This window comes from Zonotrichia albicollis, chromosome 6, assembly GCF_047830755.1.
Source record: "Zonotrichia albicollis isolate bZonAlb1 chromosome 6, bZonAlb1.hap1, whole genome shotgun sequence".
NCBI lineage: Eukaryota > Metazoa > Chordata > Aves > Passeriformes > Passerellidae > Zonotrichia > Zonotrichia albicollis.
The window spans coordinates 46,565,645-46,587,916 of record NC_133824.1 but is presented as its reverse complement, the minus strand read 5'-3'; the positions used below and the strand labels follow the sequence as shown (position 1 = coordinate 46,587,916).

The following is a 22,272-nucleotide window of genomic DNA, read 5'->3' as shown; positions in this document are numbered from 1 at the left end:
TTTTTCCAAAGTAAAAGAGAAACATCTTGACACTGCCATGCATGTGTAGATTTCATTTGGAATTTTTAAAGGTCAGTGAAGAGCAACTATGTACTTTGGAAATCCATTTAGGGGCACAGATACTGTTCTTAGATAGTAAACAAATGAAGATGGACTCCTATGCCTCTAGCTGAACATTCCACAAACTTACAAAGAAGTCCACACCTAAATATATCTGATACTAAATATTGTGGTATTCTGGGAATCTATATATTTTATCACTTCTTAGATACATTTATTGAATTCTTGTTATCAATAGAAGGTGTCCTTAGTCAGATATGTCATTTCCCAACTACTCAGATCTCGGTTAGGCATTGTTGTCCATAGTGTGTGCTGTTACTTGCACTTTTTTTTTGGACAACTTTTATTGCACAAGGAACCTGAATTGTTGTTCTGTGAAGTGTACACAACACAGGAGTACAAGAAACAGGAAACAATATCACCAAGCCCAATAAAAGTAAGGTTTTGGTAAAAGAAGTAACTTAATTCAGGGGCACAGATGTTCCCATAAGCTCACAGACAGGAGGGCCCCACACCAGCTCATCTTTCTGATTCTGAAGTTTCTGAAATTCTCATCAAATGTAGCTGTGTTGAAGATTGGTATGTCAATCCCTAGGTCATCTCTGTAGCCACATTCTTTATAGGTAGCAGTGAGGGACGAAAGCAATTGTGATTTAGCATTTGGGAAGCTGGCACATGCTTTTATATCAGCTTCCCTTTTTAGCTAAATGCTGTTTCAAAACTCTTTCAAGCTAGACATGGATAAAAATAAATCACAGATTGGACGAGTTTTTCAGACAGGCATCAACTAAACAAAAAATCCTGCTCTATCTCTGCCCAGGACATGCAATATTTGAATATTCCAGGCATTTTCACAACAGTTGGAGTTGCAGAAAATCTGTACTGAACACAGACCATAATCCTTCTAATGGCATGTTAAATTTGTTGAGCATTCTGGCAGTGAGCCAGTTGTCTGCTAATGTTAGGAAGGGGTTAGGTCAGAATGACCTAAACACATGCAGAGAAACCATTACCTTCCCGAGGCATTCTGCTTGGGATAATCATTCTGAAACCTCCAACAAGAAATGCCATAGCAGTGAGCTTAGGAAGGAACATCTGAGCTAATGAATGCTACAAAAGAGACAAAAGCCCTCTGCTCTGAGAGTTTCTGATATATTTACTTTTGTCTCTTGTTTCTGTGGCACTAAATATTTGAGAGAAGTCCCAGGAAATCCAGAACAAAACCCTAAATATATCATGGCAAGCAAAAATATTTTTCTCCTCCTCTTGATGCCAAGACTGTGAGCTAAATCAGGATATTTGCTTTCCTTTGCCATTCACTTCTAACACATAAATAAAGCAACCACTCCTCTGTTGCAATGTCTCTGAGGTAGTTGCAATCACCCTGTTGACTGACAGTAATTGGTATTTGCTTCGGTCATCTTTAAAGTCATGCTAATTAAAAGCGATCATCCTACTATATTGAAAGAAACCACTATCTGGAGGCAAGATCATCTGGGGAAAATGTTAATAAATCCTCAGGCACCAGTGTGTGCCTCCCTCAGAGCTGGCAGCAGTGGTGTTCCTGTTCCCAAGGGATGCTTTGTCATGGTGCTGTGGTTTCACCCCAGCCACCACCAAGCCCCAGGCAGCTGCTCCTTGCTGTCCCGTGGGGTCAGGGAGAGAATCAGAAGGGGAAAGGCTGCAAAACTCATGGGGTTGAAATAAAGACAGTTTAATGGAAAAGCAGAAGCTGTACAAAACACAAGCAAAGCGAAAGGAGGAGTGAATCCCCTTCTTCCTGTGGGCAGGCAGGTGTTCAGCCATCTCCAGGAGAGCAGGGTCCCCTCCTGGTACCAGTGAGTTGGGGAGGCAAAGGCCATCACTCCAAATGTCCTCCTGCTTCCTTCTTCTTCCCCCTCTTTCCATACTGAGCATGATGCCATACAACGTGGAACATCCTTTGGTCACTTGGGGTCACACAGTCCTGGGCTGTGTCCCCTGCCAGCTTCTTGTGCACCTGCGAGTCCCTCACCAGCAGGGCCTATGGAGAGCAGAGGGAGCCTCAGCTCTGTGCAAGCCCTGCTCAGCAATAACAAAAACATCTCTGTATTATCAACTTTGTGTTGATAATCAGCACAAATCCAAAGCACAGCTCCATTCCAGCCACTGTGCAGACAATTACCTCACCCCAATGCAGCACACATCTTGTCTAGGCTCTTGTCTTCTCCATGTGCATCAGTGATTCTACCACTAGGACCAGGAAAGCTGATTATGCTGCATAGCAAACCAGCACATATTGATGGCCATGTGAAAGCCAAAGATGTTTACTTTTTTCCTGAAGTTTCCTTTCTCCAATTCTTCATGGGAGCATTTCTTGACCATCCACAGAGACCTGCAGAATAGGGAATAGAAAACACAGAGGAGGAAGAGCTAGGGTGCAATTCCTCAGGTGTGAGCCTTAGTCAGGACACTGGGATCAGTACCAAATGCCCAATAAACTCTTTAATTATGGCATGGTTTAGCACTGCCTTGAGGTACCTTCAGCAGTGTGTGGCAATGCTAGCTGAGCTGGTTTGTTATGGAGTCAGCAGGAAGTGCTCACCTTGGAGCACTCAGAGGTGCACAGCAATAGCATGTCCGTGTTCTATAACCTCTGTAAAGGCTTTAAGGTGGTTTGAAATCAGGCAACATAGTTTTCAGAGGATGCCTTGCAGTTACATAAGATATTACGTGCTTTCCCTTACAAAAATGTGAAATAGCTGCCACGAAAACTGAAATAAAGAACTTGAAAACCAGATTAAATAGATACCAGTGAATTTTCCAGGATTCTTCCATCCTTCTTTTTCTAACTTGTTAATACAAATGCATTGCAAGTAGGTCAGCACTAACAAGAAAGTTATAGTGTTTGCATTTGGTCTAGTTTTACCTAATGCTATTATTTCATCAGTGTTTTTTGTAAACCACTGATAAAACTAAAGATGTACTTGCTTTAACATCCTCCATAAGATGTTACCAAACTCACATTAAGTGTGTACAAAGATTTTGTAACTAAAGATACATGTGCGTCATTTTATGTATGTTATCATTTGACAGCATTGTCATAAAATGCTATTTTTAGTGCCACTGTTGTCTCCTTTAGTAATTTTATTTTTTACAAAGAACCACAAAAATTGTAGGTTCCAAATGACAATAAAAGCTACAAGTTGTCATGATTAATCCAGATTTACAGCATGAATGTTAGCTTTTCATTACTTTGTAGTAGAGGACCATACAAAGAAAATAAACTTATTATGTTGGTGTCAGACATTTTGACAGCTTAGTAGACATTGCATTCCTATTTTCTTTCCTGTCTCATGTGGCACTGCTGTCTTCCATACCATTTAGCAGTTGCATAATTGTTCCCTTTCAAGCATACAAACAATGAGGTCAACTTGAGTCATGTCAAATAACCGGAGCAAATACCACATATGAAACCATTTAAGATAACAAGTCATGTAATCACATATATTACCCCTTGCCTGGATTTTCTGGATCATGCTAGAAGTGTGCTAGAATGCACAAAAGTAACAAGAGCTTACCAACTGGCTGTTTTGCCTATGATAGGCAGCTAATGAGCAATTTATTGCAAAGTATTTAATACAGACAAGCTAAAATGAAAGTTACCTTCCTCTACATCACCATGTTGCTTCTTTGCTCTGACCTTTTCAAGGCAAAACCTGTGTTTTCCTGCAGAAAAAAAAATATATATATATGACAGGGATGAAGGTTTAATTTTATGTTAGTGGTTTTAATAACATTCAGCAATGTTACATTTTAAAGCTGCCTAATTATCAGATGTAACATCTGGGATACAGTATCTATCAGATGTGTTTTATCCAAACTGGGCACAGATACAAGAAAGTGTTATTTGTGTTTATTAACTGGAACACAGAGAGAAAGGTCAACACTTTCCCTATTCATCCTTCATCAAGCAGAGAGGCTGGTAATAAAGCAGGGTAAAAGTAAAACCCTTAATGAACAGAAACTTGTGCCTTCAAAAATATGCAAGGCACATGAAAGCAAAGAAGAAGCTTCTCACCTGTGCATTTTTTTCTTTTATTGAATCATTCAGTTAAGCTACAGAGCACATCACAGATCTCTTCTGTTTTTAACTGAAGCCAAAAGAAGTGGTTTCTCTCTTGCTACAAGGTGGTTGACAAGAAGAACTGACATACTGGTCATAAACAAGCAGCAATTAAGAGATAGCAGAACATGGCTAGAATACTTCCTATTCATGTTTTATTCCACTCTGCAGCACTTTTGAAGTAGTTAAACAGTTGTTTCTATAATCCTCCAAAGTACAGTAGTAACAATTACTGACTCTTCAATGCCAGTTGTTCTGCCTCCAGAGATTTTGAGTCTCTCTTTTTATCTGCACTGCAAGGCCTCACTGAGAACAGGTAACTTTCTTCTAACCTTTCAGCCCTAGGGAGTTTCAGGCTGCTGCTGGAGGGTGTGTGGGCACACAGATTGAGCAGCCTTGTTGGTGTCTGTTATGGTGTGTGTGTTTCTGACCCCACACACCCTCATTAGCCAGTTTCCAGTCATCTGCTACAGCCCAGCCACCATTCACATTCTCAGCAGAGCACAGCAGAGTGGCTTTTCCTGCATGGAGGGGATGCTCAACACATCCCAATGCTTTATTCACAACAGCACAGAATTGTTGTTACACACTTCTGACTGGGTTGGAGCCCCAGACTGGCTGGGCCAATGTGCTGGGCCACTCTCCTGCAGTGGAAGGAGGTGCTGTTCAGGGACATTGTGTGAACCTGGCCACTTCCTGTGGTCTGTTCTCATCCTCTCCCAACATCACTGGATTAGGAAGCACTCCTTTGCCTATTGCCTGTAGCATTTGCTTTGCTACTGTTATCTGTGATACCATTCCTCTGCTAGTTTCAGTGCCTTCTCCACCCCCCAGCTCCATTGCAATATTGCACGATTTGTTGGGTGACACTTCACATTCATTCCCCTCATCTACCACCTTAATGATTCTCAGTGTCTGTCCTGATGATGTCCAACATACTGACTTCTTGCTGCTGCTGGACACTGGGCTGGAGGTCACTTTTCTCCCTCAGCATCTCTGATGTGGCCTGTCACACAACTCTGGTCCCTTTCTCCATCATAGATTTTTTTTCTCTCCATTCCCATTTACGCTGAATACACGAGGGCTGTCAGAGTTAAAATCCAGTCTAGTTTAGCAACTGATGGCTTCAAAATGCTGTGGTTTTAGTCAGAAAATAAAATGGAATCTTAACTGGAAAACAAAACAAGACCTAGAACAGAATTTGAAATAGCATTTTGAAACCGTTTCCGGCCATACTTATATATAAAAGCTACTATTTCAAAATTCTAATTTGACTAAAATGTGGAGTCCCCTAGCAACTATTTTTGCAGTAGAAGGACTGTTTAGACTGGGTTTTGCACTGGCCTTTGTTTCAGGACTGAAGGAAGGGTGCCCTGGCTGCTGAGTGCTGCTCTTTAGGCTCTCAGTGGGCTTTGGGTTCTCACTTGGGGGCCTCCTCCAGTGACCTCCAGGCTTTGATGGAAGAGGGCTGACATATGTGTGGGTTGCTTGGCTATTACTGATGCCAAGCCCTGGAGGTGACAGCAGGCCTGTTTCTCAAGCCTGGGCAGGTGTGTTTACTTGTCTGTGTTTGTGTGCTTCCATGATCTATATGAAGTCCATGAAGTAATGTCCTGGCTGAAGGTCCATGGTGTGCCCTAACTAGTGAATGCCTGTGCATCCAGGAGAGAGCAGAGGTAACCAGCACTGATTCCAAACTATTTCAGCTACTATTTTAAACCCATTATGAATAAAGGGTTGAATCTTCTATATCAGCATTATGCAGAATACAATTTTTGATTAAACTCTACAGTCATAGAGATTAAAAGAATTATGTTGATGGAAGGTCCATTTTCCAATGCCTGGTTGAGTTACTAGGCAGGATTAAAAATAAAATTTAAAAATTCCTCATATCAGCCAAGAGATCTTTACAATCTTTTAAAAGCCATTTCTGCTGTCTCTAGCTCCCTCAGGTAGAATTCAAAGCAGCCTTTCATACCAGATATGATATTTCCTTCTTGCATGTTTTTCGATTATATGTTATAATGAAAATATTTTGCAACATGCCATTCATTAAAACAAGAGTACTTGTATTAGATTAAGTGTGTATAAGTTACATAATTATGTAGAGTAAATACAACTGTGATTTCAATCCAACATAATTTTTTTTCTGAAATTAATCCCTTCTGTTTATAACAGTTAGATGTACAACTTCAATTCTTTGTGGAAGCTGACAGCTCATACCTGACTACTGCTGAGATGATGTTGTTTATGCCTGAGGCAGGGAAACAGGTCAGTCTGACTCAGCACACTGTCCTGACTCCTGCCTTTGAAAGAGCTCTGTGTGTAGAAATGAAGAGCATGTGCACATCTCTCCAAACATGAGTTCTCCTGAAAAGGCACTTCTGGTCTTTTCTAACTTCAGCCTTCTTTACTCTTCAGCATATAGGCCCTTCCTGCAGTACAGGAGTATGTGTTCTACTTTTACCTCTTCATGTCACACCTTGAAAGCAGTATTTTCTCAAAAAATGCTGCCACTGTTCTCTTGGTAGCCCAGAGTGGCAAAAGTGGTATCAGGATAGTTCCTTTCTCCATCTCCTCAGAGTATGTAAAGGTATTGTGCTGTTCCTGCTTTTTCTGAGTAAAGCTCAGCAGGAATGAAAAATCTGAGTCTCTGCCTTACTCAGCATATTGAGTAACCAGCCCAGGGCAGCTATAAAATGCTTTTAAAGCCAGGCCTCCCTCCCCACTGGCAGCAGCTCCGTGCCACTGGCATCCAGCTCTCATTTCAGAGTGATTTGTTTGTCTTCAGGAAGCAGCAGATGGCAGCAAAGTTGTACAGATGCACCAGGAGAAGGAAAATATCTTCGTGCACACACTCTAACAACATTCCATGGAAAAAACGTATCATTTGTTTCTGTCTGTCTTGCAGTGTGGTTAAGACAATAAATCAGGTTTATTGGCCCTCGTGCACTTGTAACATAAGGGGTTGTTTTTCCCCCATTACCAGGAGTTAATTAAATCAGGTTGGGGTGAGAGGACATGAACTATTTCTCAGTAAATCATCTTCATCTCTGTAGGACTCACTTCTTTGTGCAAATCTCTTTATATCCTTCATTAAACAGATACTGATGGCCTTGTGCAAATATTAAAACAAAGTGCTGGTGTGTGCACTTTGATTGACTGCCAGTCTCTGCTGTGAGCTATGGAATTCCTCTCTCACTTGGGCTGTCCAGATACATCCTTTTCCAACACTTCAAAATAGATAGCAAGATTTTTTTTTTTCAAACATAAAGAGAAGAAAGAGGAGGAAGGAAATGCTACTGTATAAAGTCTTACTGTTTAAAACAGTCCAAAGTCCTACTGCATTAAATAAATAATGAAGTCTGGGTTTTGGACAAGAGCACTGGAAGTTTCTGGGATTCCATCTCTGCTCATGAACACATTTAGTGAGGCACTTGACACGTGTATGTTTGCTGAAGTTGTCACTGCCAGCAGCACCACATCTACTCAGAGCAGCAGCAATAAGCATACATTGCTGAACTCATTTCAGATTAAATGGAGAGTCTGGATTTGTTCCTTCTTTTTGACAGGGATCCCATACTTGTATCTTTTAGTAGTTTCTTCAGTGTTCAAAACCAGAAATTGGGAATAAATGAAGTATAAAGCAAAATTTACAATACAGTCTTTTGGTATAAAGATAGACATGTTTTTGAAAGAAAGCTGGGGCTTAGATTTTCTTCCTGCTGAAGTCAGTAGAAGTTTTGTTTCAATTAGATGGCATCAGTCTCAGGCCTGGGATTTGTTGCTAAGATTCCTATCTGGCTCACCAGTTCGTCACACCAGCATGTCTGATGTCTCTAGGCAGTAAGGGGACTAATGATATATGCCAGTTACATATTTTTCATGTTGTTTATCAATAAAGGCCAGACTATGAATGTGTTCCTTATGCAGAATGAGATGCAAGGCTGCACAGCCTCAGGAAAAAAAAATACTTAGGAAAAGGGACTTAAAATCCCTCACTTTTTCCTTGTCTCTAAAGAGAACAGACATATTTTACAAGGTGCAGTTGTCCTCTTCCCGTGTGCAGCTCAGACCTGCTCCTGAGCCGTGGTGGCCTCTGAGAGTTTGGTGCTTTCCAGCAGAGAGACACCAGAGCTGGGTCACATCAGGGGAAAGGAGGAGAGCACACACCCTCCTGTGCTGGGCTGGGACAGCAGGGGGATGAGTTACACGGTGCCTTTCAGTCTTGGAGTGATTCAGCGTCATGGAACTCCTGTCACAGTAAGCACCTCTTAAAAGGACAATAAGCATGTTTGTTTGATGAACTGCTCGTGTGCTCCTGAACTAACAGATAAGATCCGGTTTGTTTGTTCTCCCATTTCTGCCCATACTGCTGGACATCAGAGATTAATACCCAGACATCTGTTTGTTTGTTTTTTACACCCTGTTAGAAAAGTATGAAGAAAATAAAACCTTTTTATAACTGATGGAAAAGTTGCATGTAATTTTCAAACAAATGTCAACTTACTGAAAGTATTGGAAGAATACTTATTTTGCAAAAAGTCAGAATTTATTACAAAATATGTGCCTTCAGTGGAGAGAACAGATCTTTCTTGACTTTGGAAAACCCCAGGATTTTGTAAGTTGAGGAGAGACTCAAGGAGGTCTAGTTAAATATTTTGTAAAAGTTATCACAGAATCAAAAAAAGTTTAAAAATTCATTTGGCATCCTCATTGCTGTTGTGTTTGCTGGGAATGTTGCATGCAAAACACTCCAGTCTTATCAAATCATTAACATTGATTCCAGTCTTAATGGGACCATTTGTTTTTCATTTGGAGACATTACCAAGCATTTTGACTAGTGTACATAGCTTGTAGTAAAAAGGCTTTTACATAGCAAAGTTTTTTACTTCATGAACAAATTATGCTCCTTCTTCTCATGAAGGATACATGGCCTCACTCCAGAGTATTTAAAGATTAAAACTATTTCAAAGCTGACACAAATTATTTAGTGAATAAAAGCCCTATTCCTTAAAAAATATTTGGATAATAAAAACAAACCCATGTGAATGCAATAAATAGATTTTAATTAGGCATAATTGGATTTACTTATTGATTGTAGTCAGTGATGCTGGAATTCTTTCTCCTGATGCCTGTGTGCTCCACACTGCTTAAGTATGATGTGAGATAATATGAAACGGTGAATTGACGGCACAAGGAAACTATTTGGATGGCTGTCTGGAGTTGCCATTATTGGCTTTAATTATGACTTGCTGTCCTTTGGGTACTCAATGAGCCAGAAAAGGCTTCATATGTGCCAAAGTATTCATTAGTATTCCCCCTTCTGTCATTGTGCTTGCAGAAAGAGTTTCTATCTGGCACCTGACTGCAGTTCTTCCTAGCAAGGACCGAGATGCTTTGCAGATTCTGATAATCATCTGAAAGTACACCAGTGTCTCTACTTTTTGGATGCAGTAGAAATTGTTCCTAGGTAACAGTGGAAGAACTCTGACCACTTTCTGATGTAACTGGAGAACAAACAATTTTTGCGGTTGGTCACATGACATGGCTGCTTAAAGAAAATTTTGTGGTACCAGCTGGAGAAAGAAAAATAATTCCTTGTTTTCCTCTTCCAGATCTGGGGACCTGTACAAGGGCTTCATGGGGAAGTCCTTGTATAAATCAGCATTTTAGGCACTTTGCCATCATTCCATGTAGAACTAATAATGAAGCCCAAGAAACTTCCTGAAATAAAAATAGCCTTTGGAATCCATTCTGGTAATGAAAAATTTTGGATAGAATAGAATAGATTAATTAAATAGAATAGAATTAAATAGAATAGATTTTTTGTCTGCCATAGGGCGTCCCTAGGGTAGGTACAAAGCACACTAATCACTCCTAAAGAATACTCCATGAACTCTTCTGTGCTGAGGATGGTGACCACTCCTTTGGCATCTGCTCTTGAACAGACTGGTGGATAAGGATGAATTCCTGCTCCAATACATATTTACCATTGCAAAACTTAATTTTAATTTAGAACCTTGTTTGAACTTCAAGTCTTGTTTGTAGCAGCCTTTGAAATACTGTCCTGTGGGACACCAGACTGTTCTTAGAAACCAATATTTTAACTAAGGTGGTGTGTAAACAGATACTCCTGATTTGGGAGGCATTTGATGACATCTTCCACTTCTCATCTGACGCATTACAGCATAAGCTGGCTTTGAGCTAAGTAGAGAGTTCTTGAACTTCTACTATTATAGGAGTATGCTCTCTTTCATGTGCTGTTTCACAGTCTTGCTCTCAAACCCCAAATCCTTACACTTGTCAGAGATTTTAATCTAGATTATGGATGAATTTCAGCCACTATTTAAGCATTCATGCCCAATATTTTGCTTTATGGGATGAAGTGAAAAGCTGCTGCACCAGGGTTTTTCAGTATCATCCCCTGCTTGGGCAGGAGGAAGAGCTTTCACTTGGGCAGGTTACACCTGGGGCTGGTGCAGGAATGGATGAAAAGAGAGGGTGCTGTCCTGATATATTCTGCCCCTTATAAACCCATTCCCTGAAACCTAGAACTGAGGCTGGGATATGGGAAAGAGTCCCTGCCTGCCATTCTCCTGCTCTGCCCTTCTCCTCCAGCTTATCTAGCCTAGGTTAGCAAAATCCACTGACATTGTGTTTCCAGGGTTTCCTTGCCTGCTCTTTCCACTCAAAGAGTGTGCCATCTTTGGGCTGCTCACTACTTTCTGACATCTCGCCTTCAGCAGTGCTTTAAAACACATGGTTTCAAAGATTGGTGGGGGAATGGAGGGAACAAAAAAACCCCAATCTTTCTTTTCTTTGGTTGCTGTTTATTGCAGAGAGTTTTGCTTCTCCTTACAGGCGCGGCAGGTGGTGCTCTTGGTCCTTCCAAACACAAGCTGCACTTCCTAAACCCCAGTCAGATCAGAATTGTGCCATCCTGCACCAGCTGGCTGGTTTGAGCCCTGTCTGGTTCTGGGCAGGGTCTTTCAGCTTGGAGTGAAGTGTTTTCCACCAGTGAAGAGGAAAGGAGGGAAGAAAAGGTACTCTGTGTGGGGTTTTGGCAGGAAATGAAGAAAAGATCAGTACAAACAAAAGGAACTAGTTGGCAAGTACATACTTAACCACACTGTAGCCCAATCCAGCCTTCTGTCCCAAATTTAGATGGTAAAAATATTTACTGTGGAACTTACAAGGAAAACATTGTAGCCATTAAATGGGATGGTTCTGCTGCCATTGTTTTCTTGTGCTGTGTACATTGAGTAGGATCATGCTTTCACCTACACATTGTAACTTCTCACTGCAAGCACCACAGAACTTGTAATAGCAACAATTCTAATTTCCACTTGTTTGTTTCTCAGCTGGCAGCTGTACCTTGTCCATGGATTTGTGTCATCCCTTACATCTTGCAAAATCTGGATCAGAAAGGCCAAGGGCAGGAGACGGTTAAGTTCTCTTCCAGCTGTTAACAAACAGGTATTTAAAACTGGCAAAGTGTCATTATCTTTGATTTTCTTTCTTTTTAAAATAATGTTTCAAGTGGAAAACCCACCTCTCAGGATTTCAAAAATCTTAGTTGAAAGTGCTTAGAAAGTAACTAAAAATAGGCAATTCTGAGCAGAACTTCAAAGTTTGGAATGAAAAATCATGAATACTAGCCAGCTATCTCATCAATAGATCTCTACCCAAGGTTTTTGCAGCAGTTTCCTGGAAAGGTGTCATTGCCAGTTCTTTTCAATTTTTCTCATAAACATATGTTCTTGAGGAATTTAATATTAGGTTAAAAAACAATTAAATCCCCACCTAATTTTTTCTAAAGGCATTGAGTTCTGCTGTTCCCTAGACCTCTCCTGTATATGTTAACTATGTTCAGAGATATGGTAAAATAAAGGAAATGCTTCATTTCACCCAAGAAGTTATTCAAATACACTTGTTTAGGTTTTAGGTATGTTTTCTTGGAGTGCAAGGAATAGGCACCAATAGATGGTGCTGGTGGTGCATTAATAAGGTTCAGTTTCACATTTGTTTTCTGGTCTGTGCTTGGAATTTGCTAAAAAAAAAAAAAAAAAAAAAAAAAAGAGAGAGAGAACAAAACAAAACAACAAAAAAGAGCAAAACAACAAAATCCCTCATGCTAAGCTTTTATCCAAAATGTTCTCCCTGCACTGAACCGGTCACCGTTTAACTTTAACCTGAACTGTGGCCCAGGAAATCCTTCAACATAAATAACCTTGGAAGCTGCCATGACCATTTTTGGAACGTGCTGCCTTAATAAATCTGTTACTTTGTTGTGCAATGTTGAAGTGTGCAGTTGTTTCTCTGATTAATTAGGGCAAAAAATAAACTTGCACGATCAATCCAAGCTGTGACACGTTTCAGCCCTGGCTTGAATGTGTGGGCAGAAAAGAGCCTTAGAGCCTTCTCCACAGACCTGCCCTGGAATTTTGGGATGCATTGCTGGCTCGGAGTTTACCCCATTTGATGAGATAAGGTGGCTGCTAACAAAGTCTGCAAGGGAAGAGTTTTGGTCTGTCCCAGGACTGCCATTCTAGCTTAGCATGAGTAGGACTGAACACAGTGAGAAATGATTCATCTTGACCACTGCCCCCACTAAAGACAACATAACTGAAGTGTTTTATGTAATTGTGTTTATTTTATTTCACATATTACCCATGGAGAACAGCTGATACATTCTCTATATCTTTCACCAGTCTGGAATGCAAGATAAAAAAAGGTATGGATAAAGAGTTTAACGTTTGACATTCACGATATGAAAAATAGAGGGGATACAATGTTTTAAAATGCCCTTATGCAATATATATATATATATATATATATATATATATATATATAAACCGTATAAAAATAAAATATATTTTTTCCAAAAAAAAAAAAAAAAAAACCATGGCACAGAACAATCTTAAATACCAATGCATATCTCGTGATCCACACACACCGCACTTATAATTAACAAAAACCACGTACAATTGCACTTTTCCTCTCTGTGACTTTCAAGTATATCGCAGTCCCCGCAGGGACTAATGAGTGTCCGATTCCCTGCCGGGTGCACATAACGCAGAGGGTAGAGCAGATGTGGGCGGCCTGTCCGTGCCCACGGCTGACGCGCACCCTCCAACCCTCGGGGACGGAGGGCGAGGCCGGGGCCCGTCGCCCACCGGCGGGTCCCCCCCTGAGCATCCCCTCCTCGGGGCGGCGGGGCGCGGGAGGGCGGCCAGGGCCGCCCGGCCCCCCGGGAGCAGCGGCGGCGCCTTCGCGTCGCGGGCGGCGGCGGCTGCGGGAGCCGGCGGTGCCCGGCCCGGGCAGGGCCAGAGTCCGTGGCGGGCGGGGGGCGCAGCGTCCGCTGCCCTTCTCAGCTCCCCGCGGAGGGCGCGCCGGGGTCCCGCCCGGGCAGGCGCTCTCCGCGATCCTGGCGGATCTCAGCCCGTGCCTCAGTCCATCATCCGTCGAGGCGGCCTCGGCCGGCTCCTGCGGCGCTTCAGACTCCGAGGAAGGCGGCGAGGGGCTGCGCCCGGCGCGTCCGTGGGCGCCGCCCGGAGCTGGGAGAGCGCGCTGGGCTGCGGGGCTCGGGCAGGGAACGCCGCCGGCGGCCGTAGCCCTGGGGGCTGATCTTGTTTGGGGGGGCGGCATCGTTCCTGTCGTTGACGGCCGCCCTGTGGAGCTCGTCGACCAGCCAATGCACCGTGCACGTCCCGAAGCGGCACGCCTTTGTTTGGAAGTGGGGGAATCTGTTAATGCTCTGGCGGTAGCGCTTGACGCGGATGTGAGCATCCTCCCGGTTGCTGCAGGAAGAGAGAGAGAGGGCATGTGAAGAGCGCCGTGGGGGCCCGGAGGAGGGGACCCGGTGGGCGAGGGAAGGGGAGGGTCTGCAGGGCAGGCAGCCCCAGGCTGGAGATGGGCTCGTCCCGACGGTGCCCGGCTGCCCCCCCAGCAGTCCCGGCCGTGCCCTCCGCGGGAGCGCCGAGCGAAGCCGGCTGCCCATGCAAGGAGAGGCCCCGCCGGTTTACGGCTGTTACTTTTTCCTAAGCATCCAGGGCTCGAGTTACTATTTATATCTGACTTTCGCAGCAAAGGCGCTACTATCTCCCGCCAGCTAAAGAGCGCGGGGAAAGAAGGCGGGAGGCTGCTTTCAGCGCGATGGGCAGCCCGGGCAGGACCTGCCTCTGGGGCGGGGAGGATCGACAGCAAGAATAACCCTGAACACCCGGAAACCAGGGGACCCCGAAACTTTCTACTGCCTCGAGCAAGTGCCCGAGCCCAGGAAGGGCTGGAATTTACCTGGGAGGTGAGACTCGGGAATCCTCCTTCACGTCCTGGGTGCGGATGAGAGGCAGCACGTCGGCGGCTGCCCCCAGCCCTCGGACCAAGCCCGCAGGCTTCACGTCCCGCTTGGCTCGGCTTAGTGCCCATTTCGTCCATCTGAAAGAGCACAAGAGAAGAGGAGAGCCTGTTATCGCAAGTCTGCAGGGCGGGAGCCAAACCAAATAGATTCGAGGGGCGAAAATCTTTGCCAGCGCAGAGATTTTTTCCTTTTTTTTTTTTTTTTTTTTTTTCTTCTCCACCCTCGAATGCTTTCTGAAAGGGCACGAGGCCTTTAAGGAGCTGAGCAATCCCTGCAGGGAATCAGGGAATCCAGTGCCTCTGACGGCTGCCGGAGCCAGGCGCGGGGCGCTGGCAGGAGGGCGCGCTCCGATACTCACTTTCTTTTGAACTCTGTCGCTACGTCCACCCTTGCAGCATCCACCCCGAAGAAGGTCACAGAGCCGAGATAGAGCAGGGCTACGTGAACTAGTTTCATTCTGGCTGGGCTCCTGCTGGAAGGAAAAGAGAAGAACTATAAGCATGCTTGCTAATAAAAGTCAAGTAAGGACTGTCCTTTATTCCTGGTGATTCCAGAGAGCTCCTTCCCTCGCAGAGCCCCCAGGCTACCGGGGACTTTGTGTCTGATATGAACCAGAAGCTAATATTTACTCAACAACTTATCACAGAGTAAATAACAGAGTCTCCAAAGTTTACGTTTGTCGAGAGTTTAGTTGCAGAGGCGGCTGAAAACCAGCAGGATTTCCAGAATACCCCCAGCGGCTTGCACTAGGATTTAGCAAACCCATAAGATAGAGGGAGCTGGCTATCGGACACATCGTTTCCAAACTCCAGCAAGTGTTTTGCTGCCGGGAAGTTTATTCCCTGATAGCTCCTCTTCCCACTTCACAACGCAGAACCAGCTAGGTCTGGATCTTATGTTGTAAACTGCAGCTGATGCCAAGAGCCAGTGCAAGACTCCACAGCATAACTCCAAACTCTTCAAAACAGTCCAAATTTAGTAGAGTTTTACTTGCGTTCCACCTCCCCTGAATCTTTTGTTGTTGCCAAGGGCGGGAAAAAAAAAATAGTTCTTACCTGACAGTGAGGATAATCCACTGAGACAAATGTTTTTGTAGTAGCGATCCGAGCTTGCAGGGTTTCCTGAGGAGCGAGAACTCCTCCTTTGTGTGTGTGTGTGTGTGTGTGAAGTAATCACTGCCGAGCTCTGCGCTCCTCTGCTTGCTTTTATAGAGAGCGCTGAGAAGTGGGTGGACCTTGGCGTGGCTGGGCGAGCTCTCTCTTGGCACCCCCCACCCCCACATTTCAAGCACTCCTTAAGCATTCTGACCTGGATTGGGGGCAACACTGAGGGGGGGGGGAGGATAAGAGGATTATTGAAAATTATCTTAAACAACCCCCTTGGTATTTTGTTAATTATAACGGCAGCTTTTAGGATTCTGAGTCATGGCACAACTTGCAAAATCCGATGAGCCCCTCAGCCTGTTTTACTGGGGACAGAGGTTTTAACCGCCAAAATATAATTGTATTTATGATGTCTGTAGAATAATTTTTCATTCTAGACATCTTAGCCTCAGGTGGGTGAAAGCAGGGGAGTGGAAACCAGATTCAATCCATTCCAAAATCCCTGAAAATCCATCAAATATCAAAGTTCCAAAAATAAACCCATATTTGGACAACGTGAATTTATAATGAGTAACTGGAATGACAGCCTTCTTTACATAAGTAATGAGGTGGCAAATCGGGCATCATTAATATTTATGACTAAACTTGGGTGCATTTGTTATCTAACAAAATGAATTTTATTTACTTGATCGATTCAAGTAGATCACGATTCAAATGGTTTTGGCAGGTGAAGGTCAGAGCCCAGTTCTGTGCCTTGGAACAGAGCAAGTGGCGTTGCTTTGGGGCGAACACGGGGTCACTGAAACGCCTGGGGTTACGGGGCTGGAAGATCCTCCGTGCCTTGTGCCGTTCCCAATCCGCAAACCTCACGGATGTGAGTGCAGTTACTTCCCGGTCAGAAAGCTGAACCGGTGCAGGATCGGGATCTCTAACAGCATTCTCTCGGCTGGCCAGCAGCAAAACCTTAGTCTGACCACCTTGTTATTGGGTTTTTTACAGTCTTTAGCGTCTTTGCTCCGTGACGCTTCAGAAATGCAGCGGTCCGGCTTCGCAGGGGGTGCTCGCAGCCAGCAGCGGATGGACCGTGTCTCCGCTGACTTGTGGCAGTGCAAATTCGGCGGCACCGGGGGAAATGCCCCGGGAGATCTGCGCCCTGGGGCAACAGGGTCCCCCGGCCAGCGAGAGACGCTCGGCAGGAAGGAATGAGTGGTGAGATGCTTCTCTCGCATCTTGCCGCAAGCAAAGTGTTTCAAAAGTCAGGTGAGTGAGCGTGTGCTCGTGACTCTGCCTTTCTAGATAACCGCGGTGTATAACAACACCCCGGACAGGTATGTGCAGGGGGATGACGGAAACTTTCCTGTGCATGGCTCACTCGGTGCTCTCTCCCTCCCTCCCTCCCCTGGCTCTCCAGCAGCGTCCAGACATCTGGAGCCTTCTGTCTCCGGCATCTACCTGTGCGGGACAGGCTGGCCGGGGAGCTGCCACCGCCCGGCCGGCGGGAGGGCCGGCGCTGCCTGTCGCTGCTCCCCATCGCATCAGCCCCGCCGCCCCTCTGCCCCGTTCCCCGGCCCGGTTCCGCTGCCCGCCGCACCTGGCCGGCCGAGCCCCGGCGGGGCTGCCCCGGCTCAGCCCCGTCCCTGCCGCCCGCAGCTCTGCCGAGCCGCAGCCCCGCTGCTCGCGCCTCGGACCGTGCTCCGGAGGGCAGAGCGGGAGGCTTGGGGGGAAACACAGGGAAGAAGAGATAGGAAAACAAGTGGTCTGGAACGGGACCGTATCATGCCCGGAGCTGCACGACTGGCTGGATTTTAGAGACTTCATGAGGCAGCTCAAGCTCGTGCGAGTTCAAGCATTTCCTTGATTAGCAGAAGTTGAAACTGAATCTAACTTTTTCCGAATGAGAAGGCAGGATTTTATGTGATAAGCATTGCTTTGACTCAGATTAAGTCTCCCATTCCAGTAAAAAAAAAAAAATAAAAATCACACGTTTCCTCAAATGCTGGAAAATCCCTCATTAAAATCTTTGGCTTAAACGGGAAGTGTATTTTGTATACTCTGAGACAAAAAATGCAGAAAAGAAATTCTATGTTGATTTCGGAATATTAATAACAGTAGTAACACAACTCTAACGTTTCTTCCATACTGACTGTAACTATCATCTCAGTGATAAAAAATTACTTCATGTAGATTTATGAGGTGGCAAACTCTGACACATAAATGATCAGTTTGTTGATGATGTGATTTGTGAAAAGGCGTCAGCAGGTAAAGCTGGTTCAAATCTACTACAAAACATCATGTTCTTTGTTCAGAGGCTCATTTTGTTCTTTCTATGAACTTGCATTCTCATGCAGTTTGGAAATGAGCAATAGTCACTGAATTGGTACTGTGATGTAACAGTGACCAATTTTAAAAAAATTATGCCACAAATAGTTATTTCCTTAAAAAAAAAAAAAAAACTCCAAAAAAAACACCTCAGCTCCCCAAGCTGTGAGTCTGAGGCAATGCCAAGCAGTTCAGCAAGAGCAGTGTGTGATGTGAAGTGCAGGGTCTCCCAGATGCTGCCTCATCCATGATGGGAAGCAGCCAGCTCCTGTTTACTGCTTATCTTGGGTGTACCATTCAACCTTTTGGTGTTCTGAAGACCTTACAGCAAGTATCTGCTCTGGCAGAGACATAGTGAAGATGAGTTGCTGTTTATAGAGCATTTTGTTCAGGCTGAGATTTATTTGAAAAGAAAAGAAAAGATCTAAAATCTGTGGGTAGCAATGGGGAATCAGTGTGAGGCAAATATTCTGTGCTGATGATGGAAGAAAACTGTTGTTTGAAGCCAGTGGAAGTGCCTTTGCATGTTTTACTTTGTTTAAACAAATTGTTCTGAATTCATATGCCATGAGTATGAATAGACTTGATTGTATTTCAGGCTGCGTGAAATCAGCAGAAAGATAATACTAATAGAAGAATGGCACCCCCTGAAGGATCTAAAACCTCACTCAAGCTCCACACAGAAAAACCTTACTGTTAGTGCCTGCACCCAGCCAGTTCTCTCCGTGCCAAGAGCACAGTGACAAAGGGGTGATTCCATTTCAATAGTCTTGCTGGAGGTGCTCTGGTATACACCAAACAAAGCCTCCCAAGTGAGTGAGGGATGTCTCTTGGTAGGGGAAATCTGGTCAGGGTTATGGCTGCCCCCATGTTCTGGCATGGGTTGGCAGAGTGTGAATTCCCTGTTTCCTGGAGGAGGAGGGAACTGTAGAAGGTATTGTAAACGTTCACACCTTGCTGTTGGCAAGGGCACAATGTGAGTGTGGCAACACTGTCCCTTGAGTGCTTTGGGGCTCTTGGAGAGGCTGCAGCCTTTCGATTCTTCCCCTGGGGGAAGTACATTACCTGGGGCTTGTGGAAACTGGTGCCTTGGTGTCCTCTGTGAGCCCCTGCTTCTCCTGAGAGGAGCTAGGCTGCAAGTGAGGGAATTAAGGCTTGGTGGTCTGGATGAGCATTCAGTTTCACTTTTCATTAGAATTTAGGTGAGCAAACACTGTGTCTGCTCCACTTCTTCATTTGTCCTATAAGAACATAAGATTGCTCTATTCTTAAGGTAAGTTGCCCAGAGAAGTTGTGGATGCCACATCCCTGAAAGTGTTCATGGTGTGGTTGGATGGGTCTGAGCAACCTGGTCTAGTGGCATGTGTCCCCACCTCTAGCAAGGAGGTTGGAACAGGATGATCTTTAAGATCCCTCCTGACCCAAAACCTTCTGTGATTCTGTAAAATAAATAAGCTCAACTACATTCCCTATTTCTTATTTAAGATGTGCCACGTCTTATAAACTTTACAAAATTTGGCTGTACTGATTCAGATGGCAGAAGGAGCAAGGTTGTAAAGTGAACACTAGCAGTACTGGGAAATCACTAAATAAACATCTTGCTCTTGAACATTTATTTATTGCTCTTGAGCATTTATTAATGCTCTGGGAAAGGTGTGAGTGATTCTCTCCTACTAGAGATGCTGTGTTAAAAGAGCAGTGAGATTTCACTATTGAGATTTGTAATTGCATATTGAATCTTTTTATGAGTGTAGATATGATAACTCTAAGGACCCATTTCAGCTCCAAATTAGGTAATTTCTCAGTGTCTTTAAACTTTGCCTCCAGGTTTAGCTGTACAGAACATTATCCTTTGCTTTTGTGAACTGTTGTTGTGTCCTGCAACCAAAATGCCTATGCATAACTTAACAAAGATATTCCTTGCTAACCCCTACCTAGAAAAAGTGACTGACCCCACAGAGTGCATCTCTTTCTCAAAAAGTATGGTCAATCTTTTTGATGTATATACGATACATTTTTCTTTACTCCTAAAGAAGGAAATGTATTAGGATTGGATCTTTACACATGTCATTTGCTTCAAAACAGCTAAATCACGAAGCTGATGACTCGGAGGAGATGTCAGCCTCTGCCCTCCACTGAGAAGGCACAAGCGGGAACACTGCTTGAAGCTTCCTGACCAATTTGCATCTGGTTTATCAGCGAGACACTGCATCACTATGTTCCAGCTAAGAGGTGTGAGAACGGCGTGTTTGAAACAGAAATGTCTCTGAGACCACTTCTGACTGTCTGCTGGGTCCCTCGTCAGGGTGGCTCGTCAGGAGCAAATCCAGTTTGCTGCAGTTCCACACCCAGCCCGGCACCCACGACTGCTCCTCGCTGGAATGCCACCTACGTCCTCCGCGCTGGTTCTTTTCTCTGTGCTGTCAAACGGGACGTTCATAGAAGCTTATCAGAGTGGTTTTTGCAGGCTCTGCCAGCTACCCAAGCGCATTATTGTCCGCTCCTTTATCCTCAGCATCTCTGCGACTGCTGGCAAAGTCCACCGAGCTTTCGAGGGCCAGGGTCCAGAAGGTGCCTGCCTCCTCTGCACGTTATAAACAGCACCACGGCAGCTCCCGGCGCGGCTCGCTGAGCGCCCCAGCGGCCACCGCCTGTGCCCGGGCCAGCACGTCCGGGCCCACGCGGGTCACGCCGAGGCACCGCCGGCCAGTGCCCTGCCAGGCTCGGTCCCGGCGCCGCCAGCCGCGGGGAGCAGCAGGGCCGGGCCGGGCCGGGCAGGGCAGCACAGCCCGCTCCGGGCCGGCGGTGCTGCTGTGAGGGGGCCGGGGCCGAGACCCCCGCGCCGACCCTCGGCGCCGCCACAGAGCCCAGCGGGGCGGCGGCACGGCTCCCCCCGCGGCGGCACGTCCCGAACACCCCGGACAAAACGTGACCGGGACACATTCGGGACGGGCAATCCCCGATTGCCCAGGCCGGGCTGGCGGGGTCGCCGTTATCTCGCCGCCGGCTTCCATTTCCGCGGAGCCTGGGTGAGGGCGATGCCCAGCCCAGGCAGCTCCAAGCGGGAGCGGCGAGGTGCAGCCCCGCTCAAACACTTGGGTCTCCCTGGGCACACAGAGCGCTCCGACGGGCCGCGAGTGTCTTTTGTGAGGGGAACGGGCTCCGGACCCGCTGCTCCCCGGGCGGCCACCGCACTGGGGGAGGCTGCCGGGAGACAAAGCCCGGCTCGGGCGGGGCGTGGGCCTCCCCCGCCGGACCCTCCCCGCCCGTGGGGGGCTGCGAAGGGAGGCCGCGGCGCTGGCAGCGGCGTCCCGGCACGGCGGCCGGCCCGGGGCAGCGGCACTGCGGGACAGCCGGGCCGGGCCGCCCCAGCCCCCGCCCAGCCCCGGGGTCACGGCGAGCGGTCCGGGCGGCGCGCAGGCGCACGGCGTGCCCGCGCCTCCAACATGGCTGAGATGGTGCCGTTCCTCCTGCGGCGGGCGCGGAGTGGAGGATGCTGAGCCTGCCCCGAGCCGCCGCCGCAGCCGCTGGGGTGGTGAGGCCGAGGCGCGCCCCGCGCAGCCATGGCCAGGCTGGCCGACTACTTCATCGTGGTGGGCTATGACCACGAGAAGACAGGTAGGTGTGGCTGCGCGCAGCGCTGCCCCGCCGTGCCTGGCCGCTCCCCGCGCTCCTGCCCGGCCCCGGCCCCCGCCCGCCTCCGGCCGGGCCGCGGGAGGAGGAGACTGCGGCGCGCACGGGGCGCGCGTCCGGCCGGGGGAGGAGGGGGTGAGGGCAGCGGGGCGAGCCAAGGGTTAATCCCCCTTTCCCGAGGGGGGAAGCGGCGGGATTCCCGCACCGCCCGGCCGGGGCAGCCCCGGCCCGCCCCGCCCGCCGGGAGCGGCTGCGGCTCCTTCCCCGAAGCGCGGGCAGGTTCAAACGGGGCCCGCGGCCGTGCCGGGCCCAGCGGCCGGAGCCGCGGGGCAGGGCCGGTGCCGCCGGTCCCCACCTGTGTCCCGGCGGCTGGGGCGCGCTAGCCGCGCCGCCCGGCAGAACAAAGGCTGCGTTCGGCCGGCGGCGGGGCTTGCCCGGCTCGCCGCTCATCCATCGCCTGTTGAGCGGCGCCGCGAGTCCCCCGGGCAGCGCCGTGGCACCGAACGGGGCGGGAACGGGAGCTCCTCCTAAAGCCTCGGGATACCGAGTTCTGTCTGCTGGGGGAAAGGGAGGTGCTGTTATCTGCTGTCGTTTGTGGGCAGAGAGAGAGTGGTTTGTATTACGTAACTCTCCGTTATGGTACCAGCTTTGTTGCTGCAGAGATCTCAAATCAGTGTTTAAGCTGACTG

The 22,272-nt window shown here is 46.9% G+C and overlaps 2 protein-coding genes and 1 long non-coding RNA gene across 14 annotated transcripts in view; 2 read left to right on the top strand and 1 right to left on the bottom strand.

Annotated features, from left to right (window-relative positions):
* Window positions 1–11,508, top strand: part of LOC113460203 (uncharacterized) — a 31,975-nt gene extending 20,467 nt beyond the window's left edge. Inside the window, exon 3 of the long non-coding RNA XR_003381976.2 lies at window positions 11,030–11,508. This is a non-coding gene — a long non-coding RNA (uncharacterized LOC113460203). The remainder of the gene's footprint in view (window positions 1–11,029) is intronic.
* Window positions 11,509–13,065: 1,557 nt separating this feature from the next.
* On the bottom strand, window positions 13,066–15,741 carry ADM (adrenomedullin). 2 transcript variants are annotated; one of them, XM_005494565.4, is made up of 4 exons: window positions 15,584–15,721; window positions 14,887–14,997; window positions 14,465–14,605; window positions 13,066–13,968 (listed from the first exon to the last, which is right to left on the bottom strand). In XM_005494565.4, exons 2-4 carry the CDS (start codon window positions 14,982–14,984, stop codon window positions 13,665–13,667), a joined length of 543 nt encoding a protein of 180 aa, XP_005494622.1. In that variant the 5' UTR covers window positions 14,985–14,997; window positions 15,584–15,721; the 3' UTR covers window positions 13,066–13,664. The 2 variants fall into 2 exon arrangements, with proteins under 2 accessions (XP_005494622.1, XP_005494621.1); XM_005494564.4 differs by having other exon boundaries at window positions 13,069–13,968; window positions 14,887–15,000; window positions 15,584–15,741.
* Window positions 15,742–21,362: 5,621 nt separating this feature from the next.
* The window catches only part of SBF2 (SET binding factor 2), a 232,315-nt gene continuing 231,405 nt past the window's right edge, over window positions 21,363–22,272 (top strand). For all 11 annotated transcript variants that reach the window (XM_074543433.1, XM_074543428.1, XM_005494563.3 and 8 more), the window contains exon 1: window positions 21,363–21,568. In XM_074543433.1, the coding sequence (XP_074399534.1) occupies window positions 21,514–21,568 (55 nt within the window). In that variant the 5' untranslated portion in view covers window positions 21,363–21,513. The remainder of the gene's footprint in view (window positions 21,569–22,272) is intronic.